Raw genomic sequence first — 27,124 nt, forward strand, 5'->3', positions numbered from 1 at the left:
TGCGCTTTTCCAGCAACACATTTTCAGCTCTGATCTCCAGCATCTGTAGACCTCACTTTCTCCTCCATTGAGTATTCTTGATTCATGCTGATGTGCATTCCAGAGATTTAAACAATTTAGGCTTTTCACTTGACCACATTTGAAGCATGTGCAACTAAACTATAATGAAATTTTAAAATAATATACAACTTAACCTGTACTACTTGAATTGTGACTTCTCTATAGATTATTTGGTGAACTGATAAAATTAACCTCCTCTTGATGGGCTCATTCTAGTATGGCTGCATTTTTGGAGATACTAACATCAACCTCCCGAGAGAAATATTTACCTTTGTTCCTAAAATAGTTTCATTTACGATCACCGCTAAAATTGTTTTGTTTATTGGTGTTATAATCCGGCATCTTGTCCATGAATGTTTAAGTTGTTAGCTCAGTCATATGAAAGAAGGACTTGTATTTATGTAGCATTTTTCGCGACCTCAGTATGTTTTGCAAGCATTAAAGTATGTTTGAAATGTTGATTACTGTTGTAATGTAGGAACTGCAGCAGCCAATTTGTAACATCAGGGTCCCACAAACAACAGTCCGAAGATACTCAGACCATGATTTTAATCAAATCTTCCATGAAACTTTCAGCCTCATATAAAATTCTTCGCTCAAGTATTTCATTTTATTTGGCTGTACTTTGAGGCATGCTTCATATTGCATCCATATATGTTTAGCAGAGTTGCTTAAAGAATTCGTAGAAACTGCATTCATTTTCCACAAGAGCCCAATAATATGTATCCTGTTGTATTTGAGTGATAGCTCATCATAGAGTAGCAAATATGACAACATTCATGACACATGACATTTCTAAATGTCTACAAAATTTGCAGTCATAATATGTGGTAATGCATTGGTGAGTATTGTAATCTTGTAGAAATATGCATTTAATTCTGGAAATTGAGCTGCAATGTAAATTGTTTTACTTCCACTTGACATGAAATTGAAGACTTCATGTTTCATCTCCGGATGAGTACTGAACAAGTCCTCAGAATTTCTTTTTCCCCCTAAGTGATAGAAATTTATCACTGTTAATTTTGGCAAAGTAGTATATGTTCAGGTCTGCTGAAATACTTAAGTAGTCAACACAATATATTTGAAATGTCTTAAGAATGCTGTGTTTTGTCAAGTAACTTGTAAATTCAAGTGCTTCTATCCTATACTTCCTCTGAGCATAATTTCATCAAACCTGCCCAATCCCGCAAAAGCAAAATACTGCAGATGCTGGAAATCTGAGATAAAAACTAAATGCTGGAGAAACTCAACAGATATGTTACCATCTGGGAGAAGAGAGTTAATGTTTCAAGTCCAATGTTACACTTCAGAACGCGGAGTTCTGAAGAAGAGAAAGATTGGACTCAAAAGGTTAATCTTGTTTCTTAGTGAGAAACTTAGTGAAAGCAAAAGAGCACCTCCTTCCGTTTCTTTCCAATCACCAAACTCCCAGTACACTGTTCAATGCTGAGTCGCTTTGACGTTGCTGTATTTGCATGCTTATGAAACAACTAGGAAAAAGCGTTTCAGCTTCCTTCCTTAATGATCTAATTTCCCTATTCCTTCATTGGAGCCATAATATAACCCTGTCTAGGATGACTCACCTACTGGACAGCTCAGCACATTTCATGACCAAGAGTGCCCCAAAATGTTGGGACAACCAACGAAATATCTTTTGGAATTTTAGTCGCAGTTGAAATGCAGGAAGATATGTTGGATATTAGTGAAATGAAGCACTTAATTGTGTCAGTTACCCAGAGAAGACAACTCATCCACTCCCAGTCACCCTAATCAGAGGAAAGAAGGAGCTGATGCAGAATTTCCAGTTGTCAGTGTTGATCTGTCAATTGACTCTTATTCCTGAGCCCACCACAATTCAGTGATGGCACAGGGATCAAACGGAAGCCATAAGGCTTTTCAGGACCTCCCAAAGACTGTCCAGCAAGCTCCAACAGGGTTTCCTGTGGGATACCTCATTATCGTGCACTCTCTTGCAGTCATTGGACTTGGCATAAAGGGGAAGTGGGGAGATAGCTGATGCTAACCTGTCCTTGTCTTCAACTTTCCTATTTCTCTTTCTGTGAAACTCTCTCTGCAATTCCCTTTGGCCTGTGGTAATCAACTGCTACTGCTAGCCCTTTTCACGTAAAGCCCAGATCCCTTTTACAGCTAATTAACTGAAAATGGCTTTATAGTTTTCATTAATTGCCAAGCAGAAACCCAATAAAAAATCAGTGGGCAGCTGTAAGTATTTTAAAAAATTATAATTGATTCCTTATCGGAAAATAAAAGACATAATTGTAAAGTATTTTTTGTTAGTTTCTCTAAGATCCTAAATTCTGAAGCTCTTTGCAGGTAATTTATGTTTCAAACTTTTAAGCAGAAATCGCTAATGACATTACTTATAACTGGTTTCTTAAATCCAAATACATCACCTAGGTTGCTAGAATGTAAAGATTCTAAATTTTTTGGAGTTATTTATTAGCTGCAACTACAATACTAGTGTAATGTAAATCTATAATTTTAATATTGTGTTCATTGCAGGGATATCACTTTGTTTTAACATAACCATATTCATGATTTACCATGAACAATGGGAGTCTTATGTGTATCTGTCACAGTTCACACATACCCTTGTCACAGATTCAAAGCTGTCGTATTTAAAAATCATTTTTCAAAAGGATAATGAGAAAACTGTGTTGACTGGAGGGGCTCCTGATTGACCTGAGTAGTTTGTAGGTAGCTATGATATGAAAGCACATATGAAAGAATTATTAAATAGGACTTTTGACACAGTACCCGCAGCATTTTTGGGAAGAAGAGTCACCCATTCCTATTACCTTTATGTGCTTGCTGATTACAATACTATAATCTTGGCATTGTTCAGATCTTTACGGACATGCCCCTTACTTCTGGTTCCAACATTTATGAGTTCATAATAACAGTACTAGAACAATTACATATAGCATTCAGGTTCAGAATAAGAGTTGAGTCTTGACTTAAATCAGGTTGGTCCTGGAGGAATATGAGTTTTACTTATTCAACGTTATTGAGCTGTCCAAAGAGAGGTGATATTTTGAGAATAGGATTTGGTAGCAAATTGGAAATTGTTCTGTTCATTTGGAAAAAATGGGTAACATGGCAGAGTTTGGAGTGGCGTAAATGTATGCTTTCAGTGCTGTCTTTAGTTTTTCTGTCTCTCACTTTCCTTCTCCTTCACGATTTGGAAATGCCAGTGTTGGACTGGGGTATACAAAGTTTAAAAATCACACAACACCAGGTTATAGTCCAACAGGTTTAATTGGAAGCACACTAGCTTTCGGAGCGACGCTCCTTCATCACGTGGTAGTGGAGGGTTTAATCCTAACACGCAGAATTTATAGCAAAAATTTACAGTGTGATGTAACTGAAATTATCCATGGAAAAATTGATTGTTTGTTAAGCCTTTCATCCTTTAGAATACAGTGATAGTTTCACTTCTTTCATATGTAAATCACAAAACCTTTTTTTAAAAAAGTTGCATTCTCGAGTTAGCTGTTAACGATGATGATAGCAAGACAATATGTTAAAGGTGTTGGCCCCCTGTGTTCTTTGTCTGTGCCATGATGATTAGATTGATTCTAATCTAAAAAGTGAGATAACGGAATTTTACATACAGTTTTTGAACTCCGAGTTCTACATGAATGCATGCAGTTTTTGAGCAAAGTACAATGTAACTCTGCAAGTACAAATTCACCCCACAAAATAGGTGTGTGCATGTGGGTCTTTGTCTGTCTGTCTGGGTTGGGGGTTGTGAGTGTGAGAAAGCCTGTGTGTGTAGTGAGTGCAGAGTGTCTTAAGTCTGTGAGGGGCTGCATGTGAGAATGTGGGAATGTATGTGTTTATAGGAGTGCCTGTGTGTGAGAGTGTGTAGGAGTATCCGTGTGTGTATAGTGCAATGGTGGTCACCTGTAATGTGACATGAACCCAAGGTCCCGGTTGAGGCCCTCCCTATGGGTACCAAACTTAGCTATCAGCCTCTGCTCGGCCACTTTTCTCTGCTGCCTGTCCCGAAGTCCACCTTGGAGGATGGTCACCCGAAGGTCCGAGGCTGAATGTCCTGAGATACTGAAGTGTTCCCCAACTGGGAGGGAATCCTCCTGTCTGTTGATTGTTGTGCGGTGCCCATTCATCCATTGTCATAGCCTTTGCTTGGTTTCCCCAATGTACCATGCCTCCGGGCATCCTTGCCTGCAACGTAAAAGATAGACAACATTGGCTGAGTCACATGAGTACCTGCCATGTACAAGGTGGGAGTTGTCCCCACGTGTAATGGTGGTATCTTTGTCCACACTGACACGTCTTGCAGCGTCCACTGTGACAGGGTTGTATGGAGTTGTCCCAAGACCCAGGCAGCATGCTACGATCAACGATCTGTTTGAGGTTTGGCGGTTGTTTAAAGGCAATGAGTGGAGGTGTGGGGAAGGTCTTGGTGAGGTGTCCGGCTCTCAGGACAACTCCATACAACCCTGTCATGGTAGGCGCTGCAAGACATGTCAGAGTATGGACATAGATACCACCATTACACGTGGGACACCTCCCACCTTGTACATGGCAGGTACTCATGTGACTCAGCCAGCGTTGTCTATCTTATACATTGCAGGCAAGGATGCCCGGAGACATGGTACATTGGGGAAACCGAGCAAAGGCTACGACAACGGATGAATGGGCACCGCACAACAATCAACAGACAGGAGGATTCCCTCCCAGTTGGGGAACACTTCAGTGTCTCAGGACATTCAGCCTTGGACCTTCGGATGACCATCCTCCAAGGTGGACTTCGGGACAGGCAGCAGAGAAAAGTGGCCGAGCAGAGGCTGATAGCTAAGTTTGGTACCCATAGGGAGGGCCTCATCTGGGACCTTGGGTTCATGTCACATTACAGGTGACCACCATTGCACTATATGCTCACACACACGCGCCCTTACAGATACACACACTCCCACACTCTCACATGCACCCTCTCACAGACTTAAAACACTCTGCACTCACTACACGCACACATGCACTTTCTCTCACTCTCAACCCCAACCCAGACAGACACTCACACACGCACAGACAGACAAAGACCCACACGCACACACCTATTTTGTGGGGTGAATTTGCACTTGCAGGGTTACATTGTACTTTGCTCAAAAACTGCGTGCATTCACGTAGAACTCTGAGCTCAAAAACTGCATGAATTTATGTAAAATTCCGTTATCTCACTTTTTAGATTAGAATCAATCTAAACATCATGGCACAAACAGAGAACACAGGGGCCAACACCTTCAACATATTGTCTAGTTATCACCATAGTCAACAGCTAACCCGAGAATGCAACCTTTTTTTAAAAAAGGTTTTGTGATTTACATATGAAAGAAGTGAAACTATCACTGTATTCTAACAGATGAAAGGCTTAACAGACAATCAATATTTCAATGGATAATTTCAGTTACATCACTCTAAGTTTTTGCTATAAATTCTGTGTTAGGATTGAGCCCTCCACTACCACCTGATGAAGGAACGTCTCTCCAAAAGCTAGTGTGCTTCCATTTAAACCTGTTGGACTATAACCTGGTGTTGTGATTTTTAACCTTCTCCTTCACAGTATCATATTTACAACATTTTGTCTCATTAAAGGTGAAGGACGTCAAGTAGCAGTGATATGAAGGCATAACTATTAGCAATGAATGATAGGGAATTTTCACTCCCAGGATAACATTAACATTTTTACCCTGAAAATAAAGTAGTACACTTACCTGGCATTACCAGAAGTCAAAATAGGCACGAGATTGAAATTAATTACCAGGAGCATATACAAATGTTGGATCATTCATAGCAAACATTCATAGCATTTGTTTTTACAGACATAGAGAAATAGATTTTGTGTCAGTGTTTCTATTTTGTTCCTTGAGGTTGACCAGTTGTTCTTCCTTTTCTAGTGTTTGTCAAGAATATTTTCTGAATGGTGGAATGAAGAGGGTACTTGAAAAAGATGAGAAAAGGGCCAGGCTTGCTATTGCCATGGCTACTCCAACCTTCAATGTACAAGCATCTGAAAAGAAAGATGATTATTCTGCATCGAATGGTATATTAATGAATCTGGATGCTTCCATCTCAAAGTAGGTGACCTAAGCAGATTTCATTTATTCAAAATGCAATGATATTCTGCAAAAGGTTCTTGTATTTTGGAACACTGCTAAAATAAAAATGAATTAAACATCACTTGGATCTATACTCACATGTAACTTGTATTAAAGATGGTAAAAGATCATAAGTATTATGATCTTTACGGGTTTTTTTATTATAAAAATGAAATGCTTCAGAATGTAGTTGTTGAATGTTGAGTAATTATTGACTTTGGACAGTAGTAAATTAGCAGGTTTAGTTTCTAAACTATGGCAGTGTAGAATTGAGAACAAACAAGAGTCCCATGCAATCCAACTCATTTGCAATTTTACAAAAATTAACAAAATAAATGAAATGGTGTGAAGTAAGATCCTACAATGAGGGAGGTTGCCTCCATTATATTTGAATGGAAATGCTCACAGTCGGATAAAATATTCATGCACACTGATATAATTTAAATAAAAAGTTATGGTTAATTTAAATCAAATGGATGCTGCTTTTCAAAAAGTAAAAACAAAAAGATGGGATACACATCTTCCGCACAGTCCATGTGGGCGATGTATATCCTGACTTTTTCTTCATTCTTTTTGTGGTGTGTTGAAATTACCTACAATAGGATTATTCCATTTAATAAATATGTTATAACAATGATTATTACTATTTTACAGCTTTGAGAAATAGCACACTTGTTTAAGTACAAAGATCACTGAACCCTCCGTGTTTGGCCAAACCAATTCATAACAGATATTTGGACCTTAGTCAATTTTATTTTTGATTAAAGTGCATAGAGATACACCAGCAAAGGAGAGTGTAGTTTGGGTGCTCTGTATATGTAGTTTGAACTATGTTGATAGTAAGGAAGTTTAATAATTAAAGCAATTAAACTTTTTTTTTTAACTTACTCAATCTATATATATGAACTTAATCTACATATACAAACTGCTTGTAGAAATATGTTATTTAGTCAAAATGTGATAAATGCTTCAAATATATGTCTCTGAGGATGGGAAAATGTAAACTTTAGTAATTTATCAAGAGAAAGCATATCTTTTGCCAGCAGATGATTTTAATTGATCTAACATTCTCAGTTTGCTTATATTGTAAGTTCTGAGTGAGGTGACTTACTTGATTATAATTTTGCCTGTGAACACATTCCACGTAGCCACACAAATGCAAGCTAAAACATTTTTAAAATATTAATCAATCTACTTGGACATGTTATGACACACCCCTGGGAGATGTGGGATTTGAAATTGGAGCTTTTGGCCCAGAGAGAGAGATACTACTTTTGCCGCAAGACCATCGCAACAGATTTTTAGAGTTGACTTTGGAAAGAAAGAATTTGAAAGAAGTTACAAGAATAAATATTGATTGGCATTTTTAGATAATGCATATGTACACATAAAATATATGTCTAAATTGAACCAGCTTTAAAATTGAAAATCATTTTCTTAATTTTGTTTTATATGGACAAGATCTATAACTCCATTATGATCTATTTTAAGCTGAGTGAGTTCAGTGGTAATACTTTTCATCATGGTTGTACTTGGTCAGTTTCCGGGTCTAATGTTTTTTTTGACGATCTGCATCCTAATCTATATGGTGCTGCACTCAGTGCAGCAGCCTCACTGCTACACTGAAAGAGAAAACTGCTGAAGAGACAACAATCAGAAAGACAATGGGATAAAATGAAAATAAAGTAAGGCAGCAGAGACACGAGAATGAAGGAGTAAACAAAAATGGAAGGGACACAGTAGAGATTCAGAAATGGAGGAGCAAAACTCATGTATAGCAAAGGTAAACAATACCAAAAAGGGAATGAAAATTGGAAGAAATAAAGATTGAAAGATTACATTAGATTAGTTTAGATTCCCGACAGTGTGGAAACAGGCCCTTCGGCCCAACGAGTCTACACCTACCCTTTGACCCAGACCTATTTCCCTCAAACTAATGCACCTAACACTATGGGCAATTTAGCATGGCCAATTCACCTGACCTGCACATCTTTGGACTGTGGGAGGAAACTGGAGCACCCGGAGGAAACCCATGCAGACACAGGGAGAATGTGCAGACTCCACACAGACAGTCACCCAAGGCTGGAATCAACCTGGGACCCTGGTGCTGTGAAGCAGCAGTGCTAACCAGTGAACCACCGTGCTGTCCCGGTAAAGCAGAAAGAAAATTGAGTGAAAAAATAACAAACTTTTTCTGGATTCATCAGTGCTAGTGCAATTAACCAACATGTTTCAAGGGGTTGAGGTATTGGTGGCTCTAACCATCTCTAAAAGTTGACCTACTGGAATGATGCAGACCAATTAGAGAGTAACCTGGTGGCAGTTGTGCTGTAATGAGATTTATCTCAATCATGATGATGTATCATGACTATACATTCAGGAAGAGAACAGACTCTAGTCCAGAGAGAGCTGTTCGAGGAGAAAGTGAGGTCTGCAGATGCTGGAGATCAGAGCTGAAAATGTGTTGCTGGAAAAGCGCAGCAGGTCAGGCAGCACCCAAGGAACAGGAAATTCGACATTTCTGGCACAAGCCCTTCATCAGGAATGCTTTTCCAGCAATGCATTTTCAGCTCTGATCTCCAGCACCTGCAGACCTCACTTTCTCCTCGAAGATTTTAACCTACTGCGAATCCTCTTGCAAGGATGCCTTCCTTGAAGAAGCTCTCTTCCTCCCTCTACAATCATTCCTGATGAAGGGCTTATGCCCGAAACGTCGAATTTCCTGTGCCTTGGATGCTGCCTGTCCTGCTGCGCTTTTCCAGCAACACATTTTCAGCAGAGAGAGCATGTTCCAAGCCACTTAAACAGACAATTTAATGAAAATTTCATGTCCATAATTCTAATTGGTTGACTACAGACTTTTGGCTCTTAGAGGTTTCACTGAACAGATATAAATATTGTGACATTTGTATCACTCTTTTTTTTAGGGATAATCTGAGCCTGCTGTTTCTTTTGCCTCAAAATATTTACTGTCGATCTAAGACAAGAGGGTTAGCCATAGGATCAAAAGGAGCAGAATTAGCCCATTTGGGCCAATGAGTCTGCTCTACCATTTGGCTGATTATGTTTCTTAACCCCATTATCCTGCCTTCTCCCCATAACCTTTGATCCCCTTTCGAACAAGAAACTATCTATCTCTCAAACCTATCTATATCCTCAAAGAATTGGGCTCCACAGCCTTCTGTGGCAATATGTTTCACAGATTCACCGCCCTCTGATTGAAGAAATCCCTCCTTATCTCAGTTCTAAAGTGTCGTCCTTTCACTGAGGCTGTGCGCTCTGGTCCTATTCTCTCCTCCTAGCAGAAACATCTTCTCCACATCCACTGTAGCCAGGCCTCTCAATATTCTGTAAGTTTCAACCCAGTTTCCCCTTATCCTTCAAAACACTATCAAATGCAGACCTAGATGATTCAACCACTCCTTATACGACAAGTCCTCCATCCACAGGATCATTCTCATGAACCTCCTCTGAACACCTCCAAGGTCAGAATATCCTTCCTTTGATACATGGGCCAAAACTGTGATATTATTGCAAATGTGGTCTGACCAGAGCCTGTTAGAGCATCAGGAGTAGATACATCTGCTCTTGTATTCTAGCCCTCTTGAAATGAGTAGAAACATTGCATTTGTCTTCCTAACTGCCAACTGAACCTGCATGTTACCATTAAGAGCATCCTGAAATAGGACTCAAGATTTCTGAAGCTTTTCCTCATTTAGAAAACAATCTACGCCTCTGATCTTGGTACAAAAGTGCATAACACTTTCCCACATTGTGAAAATAAATTAATAAATAGAGTATTTTTAAAATAGCGAAACAGTCAACGTAAAAATGCAGCTAATTAAATGACCAGCTTCCATTGTCGGGCCAAGCACTGTTGTTTTGACTCTATGCCATCTTTCTGCACTATCCAGTATGTGGTCCATCACAAACAAGTCTAACTACAATGCAGCTTGCTGTGTTGGCACTTAAGCACTGGTATGAATAATCTTGAGTGGTGATTCAACTTGACAGGCAAAGAGACATTTTAATGAGACACACTGAAAGGAGCTGCCAGAATATGAATGCTATTTATCAGCCCAAATATGATGGTGCGCCATGCTGATGTACTGTTAATTTTGTGCATTAAGTGCTCTGTAGGAATATAACTTTGTCTGTTTCTGAGAAGTGGAATTTACTGACAAGTACAAAATCCAAAAGTCTAAGTCAAAATGATGAATAACTTGCTGCGGTAGTGATAATTAAGTTTCAGAGAGGAGTCAGTTGAGATTCTAATAACATGTTGAACCACAGAAAGATCGCAAGATTGAACCACTGCACTCTTCGTCAGCCCAACTAGAAATGATTGAAAAAGAACTCGAGAGCACATGAAAAATTTCTTGTCTACATACTATATTATGATTTAGAATGCAAAGCATGAAAGGGCAATGGAAGCAGGTTTAATAATACTTTTTAAAAGGGAACTAGGTAACTACTTTAAGGAAAAAAAAATAGTGGAATAAATTGGTTTGCTATACCAAAGAGGACAACATTGGCTTAGTAACCACCTCTTGTGCTGTAATGTTCCAAGGTTCTGTTAAATCATGAGCACTGTGCTATAATCCACACACTGTCCCAAAACTATTTAGTTGACATTTAGTAGTATTTACTTTCTATTTCATATCACTTCTATAAATGTTGTTTATTGCACAGGTATCCTAGGTTGTCGTTTACTGTACAGTATTGTTCATTTTTTAAACATCCTTGTTAGCTACACCCTGTCTAATTAGAATAAAAACAAAATTAAAAATCATTGATTTTCAAGTAAGTCATGACCAACAGGTACATTTCTTGATATGGTTTGGAGAAATTGTGTGGAGCAAATAACTGAGAAAGTAGTAAGGAATTGTTAAAAGTGAGGGTGATATAGACTCAATTAAGATTCAAAGGTATGTGAGCTGTACTGGAAAAAAAAACTATGATTCAGTGAAAAAGAAAAAAAAGTATTCAAATTAACTCAGTTAAAAACATAGTAAAGACAGATGGAGCAATTGTGGCAAATCTCCCTTAAACTGATGGGGCACGCAGATAAAGTTTTAAAAGGGCATATGGGATACTTACCTTTATTAACTGAGGCACAGCATAAGAGCAGGGAGGTTATGCTGGAAATGTAGAAAAAGTTGGTTTGGCCACAGCGAAAGTATTGTGCAATTCTGGGATTCACATTATAAGAAGGATGTGATTGTATTGGCAAAGGTGCAGAGGAGATTTGCCAGGTTGTGCCTGGACTGGAGAGTTTTATTTATGAAGAGAGATTTTTTTTTATTTGGAGCAGAGAAGACTGAAGGAGATATATGATTGAAATGTACAAAATTATGAGGGGCATAGATACGGTAGACAGGTGGAGAGATCAATCTGGTGGAGAGATCAATATATTTAAGCTAAGGGAAGGTAGTTTAGTAAGGATGTGAGGAAACATTTTTTTTTAAAATCAGTGTGGTGAGAATTTCAAATTCGCTGCCAATATGGGTGACAGAGATAGAAAGTTTCATAACATTTAAGATGTATTTAAATTTACACTTGCAATGCCAAGACATACAAGGCTATGGAAGAAGTGTTGGAAAATAGGATCAGAATAATTAGGTGGTTGCTTTTGACTGCACAAACTCGATAGGGCCTTTTTCTGAACTACAGAGCTCGCCAACTCTGAGTACGTTACAGATAATTTAATTAAAAATCTAGCCATTTCCCAGATTAATAGGTTACAAATAAACTGAAACTTGAGAAGGAGGCTACTTGTATAACTAGATGAACAATATGAAAGAAAATTATAAGAAATGTACAAAATGAAATGAAAAGTTTATAAAGGCCAAAATGGGATATGGAAAAAGCACTCAGCAATACAGGGGAAATTAATAAGGGTTTTCATAGATATATTTAAATTAAATGACAATTAGAAGGAATAGTTTTCAAAGATGTAAAACTAGAACAAAGGCATAATGGATATTTTAATTAAGCCTTGTCTACTAATTGTTTAAATAAAAGAACGGTGGAAGTAAAAATCAATGAACAATGGAAGACAGTGAAAAATGGATGAAGATAACATAGAGGAGAAATTGGTTATGAAAATATTACATTTCTAGGTGATTATGTGCTAGGCTCTCTAATTCGATGAAGTCTAGGATTTTGAACAAATTTAGAGCAGCTGACAGAGACTGTCATTAAATTTTATAAATGCAAACTCTCTTGCACAATTGAATGTTAAAAATCTTTGTCCAAGGCAACGGTGGAAAAAAGACAGGCAAATGAGAGACCAGTTGGCATCATCCTCAGCAGGAAAATATATAGGGCTGGAATTTCCTAAGCCCACTGTTGAGAATCAGAAAGATTTGTGGTTGACCATGCAATTGAATTTTGCCTCCTTTTGTCACTGTCCTATATGATGTCCTATGTGAAAATCATATCCTTTATAACCCATTACTCAAAATTATTCAAGAATAACCAGAGACTTTTAATGTTTTGCAAAGTTTGTCAAATTTGATCACATTTGATTTGAAAGGCAATTATATAATATGTAAATTTTCAGAAGATTTTTTGCCAAACTATCTCTCAGGAGGCTTACAACAAGGTACAGAGTTTGGTGTAAGAGGAAATGCCGCACAATGGGTCGAGGGTTGATTGGTGTTAATTTGTATTGCTTAAATTGAATTTCAATTGAAATTGGTGCACCAAAGGCAAATATTGAATGTGCTAGATTTTTTTCTTATTCACGTGTGTGCACATTTATAATTCTTATTTGAATATGGTCAATACAATGTTAAAATTTGCAATTTCACTTATTAATTTATGGGATGTGTAAACCATTTGCCAGACCAACATTTGTTACCATTCCCGTATATCCTTGAGCTGCTGCACTCTGAATGCTTTCATATGCCTAAAGTGCTGCTAGGAAGGAAATTGCAGAATTTTGACCCATTGACAGTGAAAGAATGGCTGTATATATAGTTTCAGTTCAAGGTGGTATGTAGCTTAGCAGGGATCTTGCAGGTGATGGTATTCCTATGGCACCTTTTGATAGGGGAATGGGTTTGGAATGTTTTGCTGAAGGATACATGAGTTGCTGCAGTGCATCTTGTGAATACACACATTGCTGCTACTGTGCTTTGCTGGTGGAAGACTGTTTAAAGTGGTGAATTAGGTACCAGTCGTGAAGATTGCTTTGGCTTATTTGTTGCAAAGTTCCTTGAGAGGTATCCAGGAAAGAGAAGAAAATTCTGTCACACTCCTGATTTTTGCCTTCTGGATGGCATGCTGGCTTTGGAAGGTCTGGAGGTGAGCTATTCAGCACAGAAAACCCATCAACATTATCTCATGTACTCATGTAGCCACAGTACTTACTTGGCTGGTCAATGGTAACACCCCCCATCCTGGAAGTGTTGAAGAAACTGAACAAGTTGGGCAGCATCTGGAAGAAAAACAGAGTCAATGTTTTGAGATCAGTGTCCCTTAGTCAGAACTTAAAGCAGCAGGAAAAGATTGTGTTTCTGCTGATGATGGGGTTTAGGTTGGGAGGTGCTGATAGGTCAGGATAGAAGTGGATAGAATACATTGAGATGGTACGAGCAATAAAAGGAAAGGAGAGACGAATAAGGGATTGCTGATAAACTGAGAGGGAAATAGATGCTGAGTAAGGTGCTATTGAGAAGTGTGAATGGTTCAAAAAGGTTTGCTGTGCTGGGACCAATCCATTCAAAACAGGTGGGTATGGGGGGGTTGAGGGAGGACAGAGCTGAAAATGTGTTGCTGGTTAAAGCACAGCAGGTTAGGCAGCATCCAAGGAACAGGAAACTCGACGTTTCGGGCCAGAGCCCTTCATCCTGATGAAGGGCTCTGGCCCGAAACGTCGAGTTTCCTGTTCCTTGGATGCTGCCTAACCTGCTGTGCTTTAACCAGCAACACATTTTCAGCTCTGATCTCCAGCATCTGCAGACCTCACTTTTTACTCGTTGAGGGAGGACAACAAATATGTAAATTGTTAAACTCAATGAGTTCTCAAATCCTGAAGGCTATAAGATATCTAGGTGGAAAATGAGACGTTGAGCTTCGCTGGAGCATTGCAGCAGGCCTGAGACAGAAATGTTAGCATGGGAACATAGTGATGTGTTGACGTGACAGGTAATTGGAAGCTCGTGTCATTTTTTGCGGACAGAGCACGGTGCTCCACAAAGCAACCTCTCTGTCTGCATTTCGCTCCCACAGAGACCACATTGTGAGCCACGAATACTGTAAACTAGACTGAAGAAGTGCAGATTCCCCTGGTCCTCACTTATTCCCTAACGGCCTGCAAAGGATCATGAGCTACCATTTTCACCACCTCCAGACACATTCCCTTCCACTCCGCTGTCAGCATTCTGCATGGCCCATTTTCTCTCAGACATCCCAGGCCACACCACCTCTACGTCCAGTCCTTTCCATACCTTCACAGCAACTTCCCATGCAATTGCAGAAGGTGCAGCACATCCTATTTACCTCCACTCTCTTCACTAAGGCTCCAGACACACCTTCCAGGTGAAGCAGCAATTTACCTGCACTTCACTCAATTTAGCCTACTGCATGTTGTCATTCAAAAATTGTTCAGTAAAGTTGATGAGCAGGGTTAATGTAGAGAACCACTTGGTTGATGATAGATAGGTTTCGAGCAGATTAATTCAGTGAATATTTTCATCCTGCATGAGTCACTAAGATCCCCTGTGCCCTTGATTAGACACTCGAAAGTATTCTTCACTTGTTACCATACAAATTGTGACAATTTTAACGCAGTACTTGTCTGAAAGTGTGTTTTAAAAAGGGCAGCTTCACAAATAGGCTACAATGATTTAGAATCCTAAGACTGTCGGGGATTGTAATGAACGTGTCAATAATCTGCTACAGCACTGGTTAGAATGTCTTAAGATGGAATATTCCAATTTCATAAGGAAAGAGAGATGGGAAGGACTCATCATCTGCCTCAGTCCTACAAGTGCATTCATGTCCGTTGATGATTAAGCATTGACATTGGTTGCCTGAGCAATCCTTTGTCTAAGAAAATGAGCAATCATATCTTTGTGCTTTGCTGGTGGGTTTATGGAAAATAGCATCTGGTGTTTGATAACATTTTATCATTTCATGATATAATTGAAACTCGAAAGTATTAACAAAAAGAGTATGACTCCTTATAGGTTTAAGAAGAAGGCTATCTGATTGTTCAGCTATTGAACGTTTTGAGTACTATACACATACAGAAAATGGCTTCTGGTTAACAGCAGCTGTATGATTGACATTTTGCCAAGAAAACAGTGTGCATATTAACTTTTGGATTTGGGTTGCTGTTATAGTCTGATCTGAAGGGTTTGTCACAACAAAGACAAAAATGTTTGCATTTTTAAGTTGTATGTTAATGGCAATTAGATTGAAATTGGTAAAATATAAGTTGTAATTTCTGTTTTTATTGTAGAAATCAACTGCTATCTGGAAAATTTTTTTAAAAACATTTGTCCACAGGATAAATAATGCTACACTGTCAGAATGCCTGTAATGGAGTTTGGCTTGTAGGAGATATTCAATTTTGTTTCTATATTGACTTGTGTGAAAAAACAGTATTGCAGGGTGGTTTTGGAAGGAAATTGAAGAGCAGAAGAGCAGAATGGCAGAATTAAGTAGTCCCACAATTTTGAGGGTGCAGGGAAAAGGAGTAGTTTTACAATGCCATATTTGGAACAGAGGGTGAAAGAAAGATAATATAGACTAGCACTGAGTACATGAATATTGATTTAAAATTGAGAGTCAAAAACATTTAGCATAAAAAGTTGATTGAGGCTAGTGTTGACAGATTTCCAATGAAATCGAGAGCTGTTGCTACAGTTAGAAAAAGTTGTTGAGCGAGTATGTTCAGGTGAACTCAGTACAGCTATTTACACTGGCAAACTTACAAATTATTTACCTGAGACACTAATCACTAACTTTCAAGGGCGCTTGGGTATGACTAAAGTGCAGCTATGACCACACTTATAACACTCATGATCACTTGTTCAGCTTTTCTTCTGTCGTGGTCTGCAATCATTAATCTGCTCATGTGCCTCTTCTTCCCCCCCCATTCACATCTTTCTCTCTCTCTTTTCTCTGGGCTCTGTCTCCACCTATCTCTAACCATAGCCCACCACCTTGTCTCAGTATAAATACCACTTTTTCCTCGCTGATTGTTTTCCACTGGACTCAAAAGGTTAATTCTGCCTTCACCATAGGGGGAGAAAGTGAGGATTGCAGATGCTGGAGATCAGAGTCAAAACGTGTGGTGCTGGGAAAGCACAGTCGGTCTTCCTGATGAAGAACTTATGCTTGAAATGTCGACTGTCCTGCTCCTCCGGTGCTGCCTGACCAGCTGTGATTTTCCAGTGCCACACTTTTTGACCCTTCTCCACACAGATGCATTCAGACCTATTGAATTTCGCCAGCAATTTCTGTTTTTGTTTTAGATCTCCAGCATTCGCCGTTCTTTTTTTTAATCTTCTAGCTTTTTGGTTGTGTATGAGAAAATGAGCCATTTGTTATATAAAAAGTTATATGTTGCAACATAACATTTGTGAGCTACAAAAATCACAAACATAGCATAATTCCAAAAGGCTTACTGTAAAGTGTTGAAAATGCAGGAACTGTTATTATCAGAAAAGCATTTTAATTATTTCATATTTTTAAATCAATGATGTTGAATGAGAAATTATTTAGCCCTTGGCCTCATCTAAGATGGGGAAAAATAATGCTTACAGCAATAGCTTGCAGCAATAGAGTCATGGAGATGTATAGCATGGAAACAGACCCTTTGGTCCAACCTGTCCATGGCAACCAGATATCCCAACCCAATCTAGTGACAACCACCTGCCCGCACCCAGCCCATATCCCTCCAAACCCTTCCTATTCATATACCCATCCAAATGTCTCTTAAATGTTGCAATTGTACCAGCCTCCACTACTTCCTCTGGCAGCTCATTCCACACCTGTACCCCCCTCTACGTGAAAAAGTTGCCCCTTAGGTCTCTTTTATATCGTTCCCCTCTCACCCTAAACCTATGCCATCTAGTTCTGGACTCCCAGACCCCAGGGAAAAGACTTTGCCTATTTATCCTATCCATGCCCCTCATAATTTTGTAAACCTCTATAAGGTCACCCCTCAGTCTCCGAAGCTCCAGAGAAAACAGCCCCAGCCTGTTCAGCTTCTCCCGGTAGCTCAGATCCTCCAACCCTGGCAACATCCTTGTAAATCTTTTCTGAACCCTTTCAAGTTTCACAACATCTTTCCGATAGGAAGCAGACCAGAATTGCACACAATATTCCAACAGTGGCCTAAACAATGTCCTGTACAGCCACAACATGACCTCTCAACTCCTGTACTCCATGCTCTGAACAATAAAGCTGAAAAACGTGTTGCTGGAAAAGCGCAGCAGGTCAGGCAGAATCCAAGGAGCAGTTGAATTGACGGTTTGGGCTTAAGCCCTTCTTCAGGAATGAGGAAGGTGTGCCAAGCAGGCTAAGATAAAAGGTAGGGAGGTGGGACTTGAGGAAGGGGCATTGTGAATATGATAGGTGGAAGGAGGTTAAGGTTAAGGTTAAGGTGAGGTGATAGGGCGGAGTGGTCGGGAAGAAGATTGCAGGTCAAGAAGGCGGTACTACGTCCAAGGGTTGGGACTGAGATAAGGTGGGGGAAGGGGAAATGGGGAAGCTGGAGAAATCTGCGTTCATCCCTTGTGGTTGGAGGGTTCCTAGGTGGAAGATGAGGCGCCCTTCCTCCAGGCACCATGTTGCCATGGTCTGGCAATGGAGGCGGCCAAGGACCTGCATGTCCTTGGTGGAGTGGGAGGGGGAGTTAAAGTGTTCAGCCACGGGGCAGTTGGATTGGTTGGTGCGGGTGTCCCAGAGGTGTTCTCTAAAACGTTCCGCAAGTAGGCGACCTGCCTCTCCAATGTAGAGGAGGCCCCATCGGGTGCAGCGGATGCAGTAAATGACGTGTGTGGAGGTGCAGGTGAATTTGTGATGGATAAGGAAGGAAGGAACCCTTGGAGCCTTGGAGGGAAGTGAAGGGGGAGGTGTGGGCGCAAGTTTTGCATTTCTTGCAGTTGCAGGGGAAGGTGCCAGGAGTGGAGGTTGGGTTGGTGGGGGGTGTGGACCTGACGAGGTCGTTGATGGTGGGGTCTGTTTGGAGGTGGTGGAAATGACGAAGGACGATATGATGTATCTGGAGGTTGGTGGGGTGGTAGGTGAGGACCAGTGGGGTTCTATCCTGGTGGCGATTGGAGGGGTGGGGTTCAAGGGCGGAGGAGCGGGAAGTGGAGGAGATGCGATGGAAAGCATTGTCAACCACGTCTGAGGGGAAATTGCGGTTTTTGAAGAAGGAGACCATCTGGGTTGTTCGGTATTGGAATTGGTCCTCCTGGGAGCAGATGCGGCGGAGGCGAAGGAATTGGGAATATGGGGTGGCGTTTTTACATGGGGCAGAGTGGGAGAAGATATAATCTAGCTAGCTGTGGGAGTCAGTCAGTTTATAGTAAATGTCGGTGTTGAGTCGGTCGCCCGAGATAGAAATGGAGAGGTCTAGGAAGGGGAGGGAGGAGTCTGAGACAGTCCAGGTAAATTGAGGTCGGGTAGAAGATGTTAGTAAAGTGGATGAACTGTTCAACCTCCTCGTGGGAGCACGAGGTAGCGCTGATACAGTCATTGATGTAGCAGAGGAAAAGGTGGGGGGTGGTGCCAGGGTAGCTGCGGAAGACGGAATGTCCTACATATCTGAGGAAGAGGCAGGCATAGCTACTCCTTTGGTTTGGAGGAAGTGAGAGGATTGGAAAGAGAAGTTGTTCAGAGTAAGGACCAGTTCAGTCAGGATTCTCGCCCACCCTCTGGTGACCCCTTCTCCCGCCTCCAACACACCCCATCCACCTGGAGACCCAGTGCTGACCTCTTACCTGCCCTCGATCTCTTCATAGCCAACTGCCGCCACAACATTAACCGCCTCAACCTGTCCCCCCCTCTTAACCTCCTTCCACATATTGCATTTCCAATGCCCCTCCCCCAAGTCCACCCTCCCTACCTTTTATCTTAGCCTGCTTGGCACACCTTCCTCATTCCTGAAGAAGGGCTTATGCCCAAAACGTCGATTCTCCTGCTCCTTGGATGCTGCCTGACCTGCTGCACTTTTCCAGCAACACATTTTTCAGCTCTGATCTCCAGCATCTGCAGTCCTCACTTTCTCTGACTAGTAAAGGAAAGCATACCAAACACCACCTTCACTACTCTATCTACCTGCGACTCAGTCTTTTAGGACTAATAATGCAACATGAATGCTATTTCCTTATCAAAAATGTCACTGTCAATTCTGTAAACCTCACAGTAGTTATAAACCTGATTGGCCAGTAAATTATCCAAAAAGAATTGGAAAACGCAAACCTGAATTTACTGATAGTAATGACAGTGAAACTGTCAGCATTCACCATCATTATTCCTCTGAAACTGACAATAACTTCTGGAGCAATATGCTTAAATCCAGAAGTTACTTCCAGTGTAAGCTGTTGAAGTCCCTATCTTGAACATTCCAATCAATTAAAAGTCTATGAACAGATTAGAACTTCTACTCTTCTAAATTTTTTATCTCTATAAATGTCTTTGTGTATGTCATGCTGTGTTGAACGTGATATGACAGGGTTTTTAAAAGTGAAGCAAGTTCACAATTACTGATAAACTATCTTAGTAGCCTTGAGAAAAAATAGTTCCCAATTTGATATCAACTTTCTCCGTTGTTGTGGTTCTGTTCGTCAAGCTAGGAATTTGTGTTGCAGACGTTTCGTCCCCTGTCTAGGTGACATCCTCAGTGCTTGGGAGCCTCCTGTGAAGCGCTTCTGTGATCTTTCCTCCAGCATTTGTAGTGGTTTGAATCTGCTGCTTCCAGTTGTCATTTCCAGCTGTCCGCTGCAGTGGCCAGTATGTTGGGTCCAGGTCAATGTGCTTGTTGATTGAATCAGTGGATGAGTGCCATGCCTCTCTCACAAATCTTCGCACAAATCTTGATCAACTTTTTCCATTATAAAAATGTGCAGTTTTTGCTTGTACTTTTACCTAATACATTTGAAGTGTTATCCTACATGTGTTTGTATTGGTGTCCTCTTCTGAGAGATCTCGATTGCCTTTTTCATTGGACATTTCTGTACTCTGTAGTTAGCTCTCTTCTTTGGAAAATACTGTTTCTGACTGGTTGTATTGTAATGTGGATAAATGCAAAATGTTAAGTTTCATGGGCCACAGCCAAAGTATTTCATTTTCCAGTCCTCAATTGGAGTTTAGTATCATGGGTGCATACAGTGCAAACTTGCATGCCTTTTCACTCAGTATATCTGTTGCAAACCAAAACTCATCCCACTTTCCTCATATGTGTATCATGGTATCTTACTCTGCTTCAATATTTATCACTTCTCCCTTATTAATCAGTTTGGTTAATTCCACATACGTTGTAATTCACCTTGAAAAGCACTGGGGCAATTTTCTATTTCGATATTTGGGGGTCTGGGGAATTATTCCAGTGCCATTTTTCCTCATTTCTGTCTTTGTACAATGAGCAATGATTTTAGCCAATGAGGGAGAAACTTCTCCTTTGTTTATAAACACAGCAGGCTTGTATTTTCTCTCAGTGGTACTACTTATTGCAACTGCACTTGCTTTCTGTGGATGATTTAAACAGGAATTTTCTATAAATCCAAAACTCAAAAAGTGCACACTATCTGTTGAGTATCTAGAGCCTATGTGATTAGGCAAGCAATTTGTATTTCTTCCCAGACATTTAGCTTGAAGAATCATTGGTGACTAGCAGTCGGAATGAGAAAGTGTAGGCTAAAATACTGACTTCATTGTCAAATTGGGTTCAGAAAACAATACAGACAGGCAAAGAAAGATTAGACTCGGTGAGACAAAGGAATCAGAAAGAAAAAGAAAGAGTTTTGAAAAGTTTAATATTTTCAATTCTGCTCTTCAATGAGACCATTCACGTTAAAAAAAAATGAATTAACTAAAATAAAGATACTGCAACATTTCACATTTTAAACAAATACATTACTGTGCAAGAGTTGAATAAAACAGGTATTGCAAAATTATCATTGTATCTCATAAATAAAGACTCTAAACCCAAAATTCTCCTCAAACCAAGCCAAAGTGTGCCACAAAGTGTGAATCTAATCTGTATTCTCCCTATTATATGAATTATGATATTTCTTGGGATTGCTTCACTAGCATTCACCTAAAAGATCCTTGAACTGTTCTCAAACATAACTGAGCTTCATGCTCAGCTCAAACATGTGCCTCACTGCAGACTTGTTTAGTGAGTCCATCTCAGAATACCCACTGTTTTTGATAGCACTCATTCTCACAGCATCTAACAGATTTTCTGGCTCTAAATTGCATAGTGCAAAGCTGACTACTTGATTGTGTGTGAACTTTCACAGATAAACCTAAAACCAATAGGTATATCCCTGCATATCTAATGTAGCATATCTGGAATGTTCCAGAAATTGCTCCAAATCAATTCATTTTATTCCTTTGATTCCGGAACCTATGTGAATAAGTTAAACCCTTTATGGAGACAGCTGTAGCTAGTTTTTCTTTATCAAGGAGTTAGCCTTTTATTTGGTGTTTTCACATTTCCACTGCTGACATAATTAACTTGAAAATCTTTGGAACAACAGTTATCTGGCGGAGAAAATGTACCACTGGAGAGAAGCAGCACAGAAATTCAGATGCCATAGGCTAATTCTGCAGTTGCAATTAGGCCTTTGCTGTAAAGATGGTCATACTTTTATTCACAGTAACTTTAAAGGATTATGATGGATGGTTCCGTTTATTGTCCATTAAGGAAGAGTTTTTAAGCAGGTGGACTCATTATGCAAGTAAGTAACAATAAGTCTGACATGGCTCCCATCAGAATGCCTCCTACCTGCCAAATTTAAGAAAGTAATTAAAATGGAAATTGCTAGAAAAGCTCAAAGTCTGGCAGGACCTGTGAAGAGAAATTGAGAGTTAACATTTTGGATCCAGTGACCCTGTCTCAGAACTTCTGGTTTTTGTTTCTGATTTACAGCATCCGCAGTTCTTTCGCTTTTTATAAAGAATTTACTAACTGCAGTTTAGGATAAATCCTCACCTGGTACCATCCAGTCCCTCAGTGAAAGTTGCTCTTCAGCAAATAACTTAGCCAAAAAAAAAAAGAAAAATAAGGGACTAAGAATAGTTCTTGAAAATGTCTTGGATTTTTGACAGCAATTGCATGCATTTTGTTATGTTCCATATTCAGCATCTGTCTGAGATAGAAAGTTTAGTTGCATTGCTGGAGAGAACTGTGTTTCTAAGACAATATTAACAATTAATGAAAATAATTAGCAGAATTGGAATTTAACATGACCACGTATCGAAATAATCATCTGCATTTAATTTGACACACTGAGCCAAATTCTGATTGCTGAATAGTCTGCAGAGTGAAATAGATGCTGAAGATGCAGTTCAGATTAGCCCACTGCTTTATGGATGTGAAGTATTACATGGTATAACAGTTGCAGCAGGCTTGTTGCCTTGAATAAAATAAGTTCAAAGCATAGTAGTTTAATCGCTGTCTCTGTTGCGGAGTCGTCATTGAATATTTTTTCTATAAATTTGTTCTTAGGATGTAGCTGACTCTGGCAAGGCAGCATTCATTGAACATCTACAGTTGTTCTGAAAACATCAATTGTGAATTTCATAAAGTGGGCCCGGAAACACATGTCAGCTAAATCTGAAAAAATTAGCTTTTTGGAACAACTTGACAGCTTTCATCAGAATTTTTTTATTCTCCTAGTGATAACCTACATATTACCTTATAAATTAAACTAATTTTCGTCTACGCTCTTGGTTGTACTGTTGAAATAGGTCTGATGTCTGGTGTGTAGTCTGTTTTTCAGGGTGATTCAGCATGCTTCTCCTCTTGAAAGTAAATAGCAATGTTTGAACAAGTCAATAAAGGGGTCATGGTTATAATCTCAATTTATATCGGCAAAGCATCATGAAATGAAAGCTGCCTGACCTGGTACAGAAGTGTGGTGTCCTAACAAAACATTTTGCCTCTTAAAAGGCATATTCAGCAAACTTGAGTTCTAATCCATTATTGGCCCGGTGGTTCAGTGGTTAACACTGCTGCCTCACAGCACCAGGGTCCCAGATTCAATTCCAGCCTCTGGTGACTGTCTGTGTGGAGTTTGCCCATTCTCCCCGTGTCTGCTTGGGTTTCCTCCAGGTGCTCCGGTTTCCTCCCACAGTCCAAAGATGTGCAGGTCAGGTGAATTGGCCATTCTAAATTGCCGTAGTTAGGTGCATTGGTCAGAGAGAAATGGGTCTGGGTGGGTTACTCTTCGGAGGGTCAGTGTAGACTGGTTGAGTTGAAGGGCCTGTTTCCACACTGTAGGGAATCTAATCTAATCTAATCTTGTGCAGGATGGCTCTCATTCAGGAACCTCTGTTTTCTTTTGTTTTGGGCAAGTTGAGGGTTGTGAAATTTCATGATGTATTATTATTTGGGAACTTAGATTCTAAAGTGGAGGGAAAATGGATTTTAATTTTGAATCTTGTGAAGGTCTGACAGTTTTTTAAAAGATTAGAAAGTCACTTTAGGCATGAGTTTCAATAGCGTTTACAAGAAGTAATGTGATTTCAGTTAAGTACCCAGTAAGCTGCTGGGGGAGAGAATTGCTGAGGTATTTGTTGAATTGAGTATTTTTTATTGAGCCAGAAATAGCTCATGCAGGGGAAGAGGTGCTATTATTAGCAGTGTCCATATGGTCACATCTAAGAAGAAGTCCAGAGGTACATAGAGATCAGTGAGAAGAAAGATTGAGAAGCACAATGTTGTAGGGTGTCAGAGATTGAGACATCCTATTAGTCTACTAAAGACTCAAGTTTAGGGAACCCATGTTAAGTGGTTGTGAGTTGAATTAGCAGTTTGTTTTAAGGGCCCGCAGAGAGAAATTAACTAAAGAAATTGGCATTTTTTGAAAGGGAACTAATTACAGCCTTTCCAGCCGAGGAAGAAACCTTCAGGTGGAGATAGGTGGTGACTGATCACTGAGGTTTCCGTTTCTGCAGGAATATTGCTACGATCAAAGGGATCAATCTTTCTAGCCAAGGAGATCTTTCAAATTTATCTTGTCAATGTAATATAGTTTGTGCTTTTCTTTTGTGTAATTATTTTTATGTTCTTCTGTTAAAAGTGCATTGGCAGCATCTGTGAGTATGCTCAGTAACTGACTTCCACAGTGAACAAAAAGTAAACTTATGATCTATCAAACCAGGTTTCACTCTGGGATCTGACTTGTTTAGTATTGCTGTCAGATGCAGTCATGATAACAGATAGAAAGACATAATCCCGGTTCTTGTGCACAATTGAATGAAATAAATTCCTTTTTACTGTAAATTGTAGTGTGTAGATTGTTCACACTGCAAAAATAAGCTATTGTTTAAAACACAGGCAAACTGTTTGATTCCTGAGAGCCCCTGTTGGCATCTGACAACTTTCAAAGGCATTCATTGCCACTTATACTTGATTGTCCTCGGAGACTTTTGCCTCTGCTACCAGTAAATTTCTTAATCAACACCTGCTAAAACAGCAAACTCTACCATCCAAAAGTACAAGCAGCAGATGCCTGAAAACATCACCAAGTTCCCCTGCATGTCTCACACCATTCTAACTTGAATCTAACTACATCACAGTTACTTTGCTGTTGTTCATTCAAAAACCTGGAGCTTCATCCATAATAGCATTTTGGGTGGACTTCCACCACACAGATCGCAGCATTTGAAACTATCTGGACTTCAGGAAGGCTTTTGACAAGGTGCTGCACAGGAGGCTACTGAATAAGATAAGGGCCCATGGTGTCAAAGGCAAGGTGCTAACATGGGTAGAAGCTTGGCTGTCTGGCAGAAAATAGAGTGGGGATAAATGGGTCCTTTTCAGGATGGCAGGTGGTGTTCCACAAGGCTGTGTTCAGCCCACAACTTTTCACTGTATACATTAACAATCTAGATGAAGGAACTGAGGGAATTCTGGCTAAGTTTGCAGACGATACAAAGATAGATAGAGGGACAGGTAGCATTGAGGAGACAGCGAGGCTGCAGAAGGATTTGGATAGTTAGAGTGGGCAGAGTGTGGCAGATGGAGTACAACATGGGAAAGTTTGAAGTCACGCACTTTGGTGGGAAGAATAGAGGCATGGACTATTTTCTAAATGGAGAGAAAATTCAGAAGTCTGAAGTGCAAAGACACTTCGGAGTTCTAGTCCAGGATTCTCTCAAGGTAAACCTGCAGGTTGAGTCAGTAGTTAGGAAGGCAAATGCAATGATGGCATTTACTTTGAGAGAACTTGAATATAAAAGCAGGGATACACTTCTGAGGCTTTATAAGGCTCTGATTAGACCACATTTGGAGTATTGTGCACAGTTTTCAGCCCCATATCTCAGGAAAGATGTACTGGCCTAGAGCATGTTCAGGGGAGGTTCATGAGAGTGGTCCTAGAAATGAAAGGCTTAACATATGAGGAATGTTTGAGGACTCTGGGTTTATATGTGATGGAATTTAGAAGGATGAGGGGGATCTAACTGAAAAATACAGAATATTGAATGGCCTGGACAGAATAGATGTTGGGGAAAATATTTCCATTGGTAGGGAAGACTAGGACCCTAGACCATAGCCTTAGAGTAAAGGGAAGACCCTTTAGAACAGAGATAAAGGGACACTTCTTCAGCCAAACAACAGTGAATCTATGGAATTCATTGCCACAGAAGGCTGTGGAGGCCAGGTCATTGAGTGTATTTAAGACTGAGATGGATAGGTTCTTGAGTATCAAGGATTATGGGAAGTAAGTGGTAGAATGTGGATGAGAAACTTATCAGCCATGATTGAATGGCAGAGCAGAATTGATGGGCTGAATGGCCTAAGTTCTGCTCCTGTCTTATGGTCATAGGGAACAGAAGTAGGCTTATTCAGCCCTGTGAATTTTCTCCACCATTCAATAGGGTCATAGCTAATCCTCTATCTTAATGCCGTATTCCTGCTTTTATCCCTTGATGCTGTTAAAATCTCAATTTTTTTTATTGAATGTATGTAGTGACTTGGACTGTGCTGCCTTCTTTGATTTGAGTGAAAGGATATTTCCTCATCTTAGTTTGAAATTGTGAACTCTATCCTGAAACTGTTCCCTTGTTCTAGGTTCACAAACCATGGCAAACATCCAACCTGCATCTCGTCTGTTTGGTTCCCTTTCATTTTTCTAAACTCTAGTGAATAAGAGCTTCGTCAAGTCTCACAGGACGGCCCTGCCGTCATCAGCCTAATGGAGTGCCCCTTCTATTGGCAGGTATAACCTTTGTAAAGTAGGGAAGCTAAAACTGCATGCAATTCTCAAGAATAGTTCTTATCAAGGCACTGCATAACTACAGTAAGACATCCTTATTTCAGGTCAAATCCTCTCATGAATGAAGGCCAAAACAATATTTATCATCTCAATTGCTTGCAGCACCTACCTGTCTACTTTCACTTATTGGTGTACAAGGACAGCTAGATCTCTTTATACATCCACACTACCCCCAAAATATCACCTTTTAAATAATGTTCTTCCTTTCTACTTACAACAAAGATCAACAAAAATTACAGCATAGGAACAGGCCCTTTGGCCCTCCAAGCCTGTGCTGATCCAGATCCTCTATCTAAACCTGTCACCTATTTTCCAAGGATCTGTATCCCTCTGCTCCCTGCCCATTCATGTATCTGTCTAGATATATCTTAAATGATGCTATCGTGCCTGCCTCTGCTGGCAGCACCTTCCAGGCACCCACCACCCTCTGTGCAAAGAACTTTC

The 27,124-nt window shown here is 40.0% G+C and overlaps 1 protein-coding gene across 1 annotated transcript in view; it reads left to right on the forward strand.

Moving 5' to 3' along the window:
• bmt2 (base methyltransferase of 25S rRNA 2 homolog) overlaps positions 1 to 27,124 on the forward strand; it is a 112,047-nt gene that overhangs the window by 46,655 nt on the left and 38,268 nt on the right. Inside the window, exon 3 of the mRNA XM_060839360.1 lies at positions 6,003 to 6,182. Within this exon, the coding sequence (XP_060695343.1) occupies positions 6,003 to 6,182 (180 nt within the window). The remainder of the gene's footprint in view (positions 1 to 6,002; positions 6,183 to 27,124) is intronic.

This window comes from Hemiscyllium ocellatum, chromosome 19, assembly GCF_020745735.1.
Source record: "Hemiscyllium ocellatum isolate sHemOce1 chromosome 19, sHemOce1.pat.X.cur, whole genome shotgun sequence".
Classification (NCBI taxonomy): Eukaryota; Metazoa; Chordata; class Chondrichthyes; order Orectolobiformes; family Hemiscylliidae; genus Hemiscyllium; species Hemiscyllium ocellatum.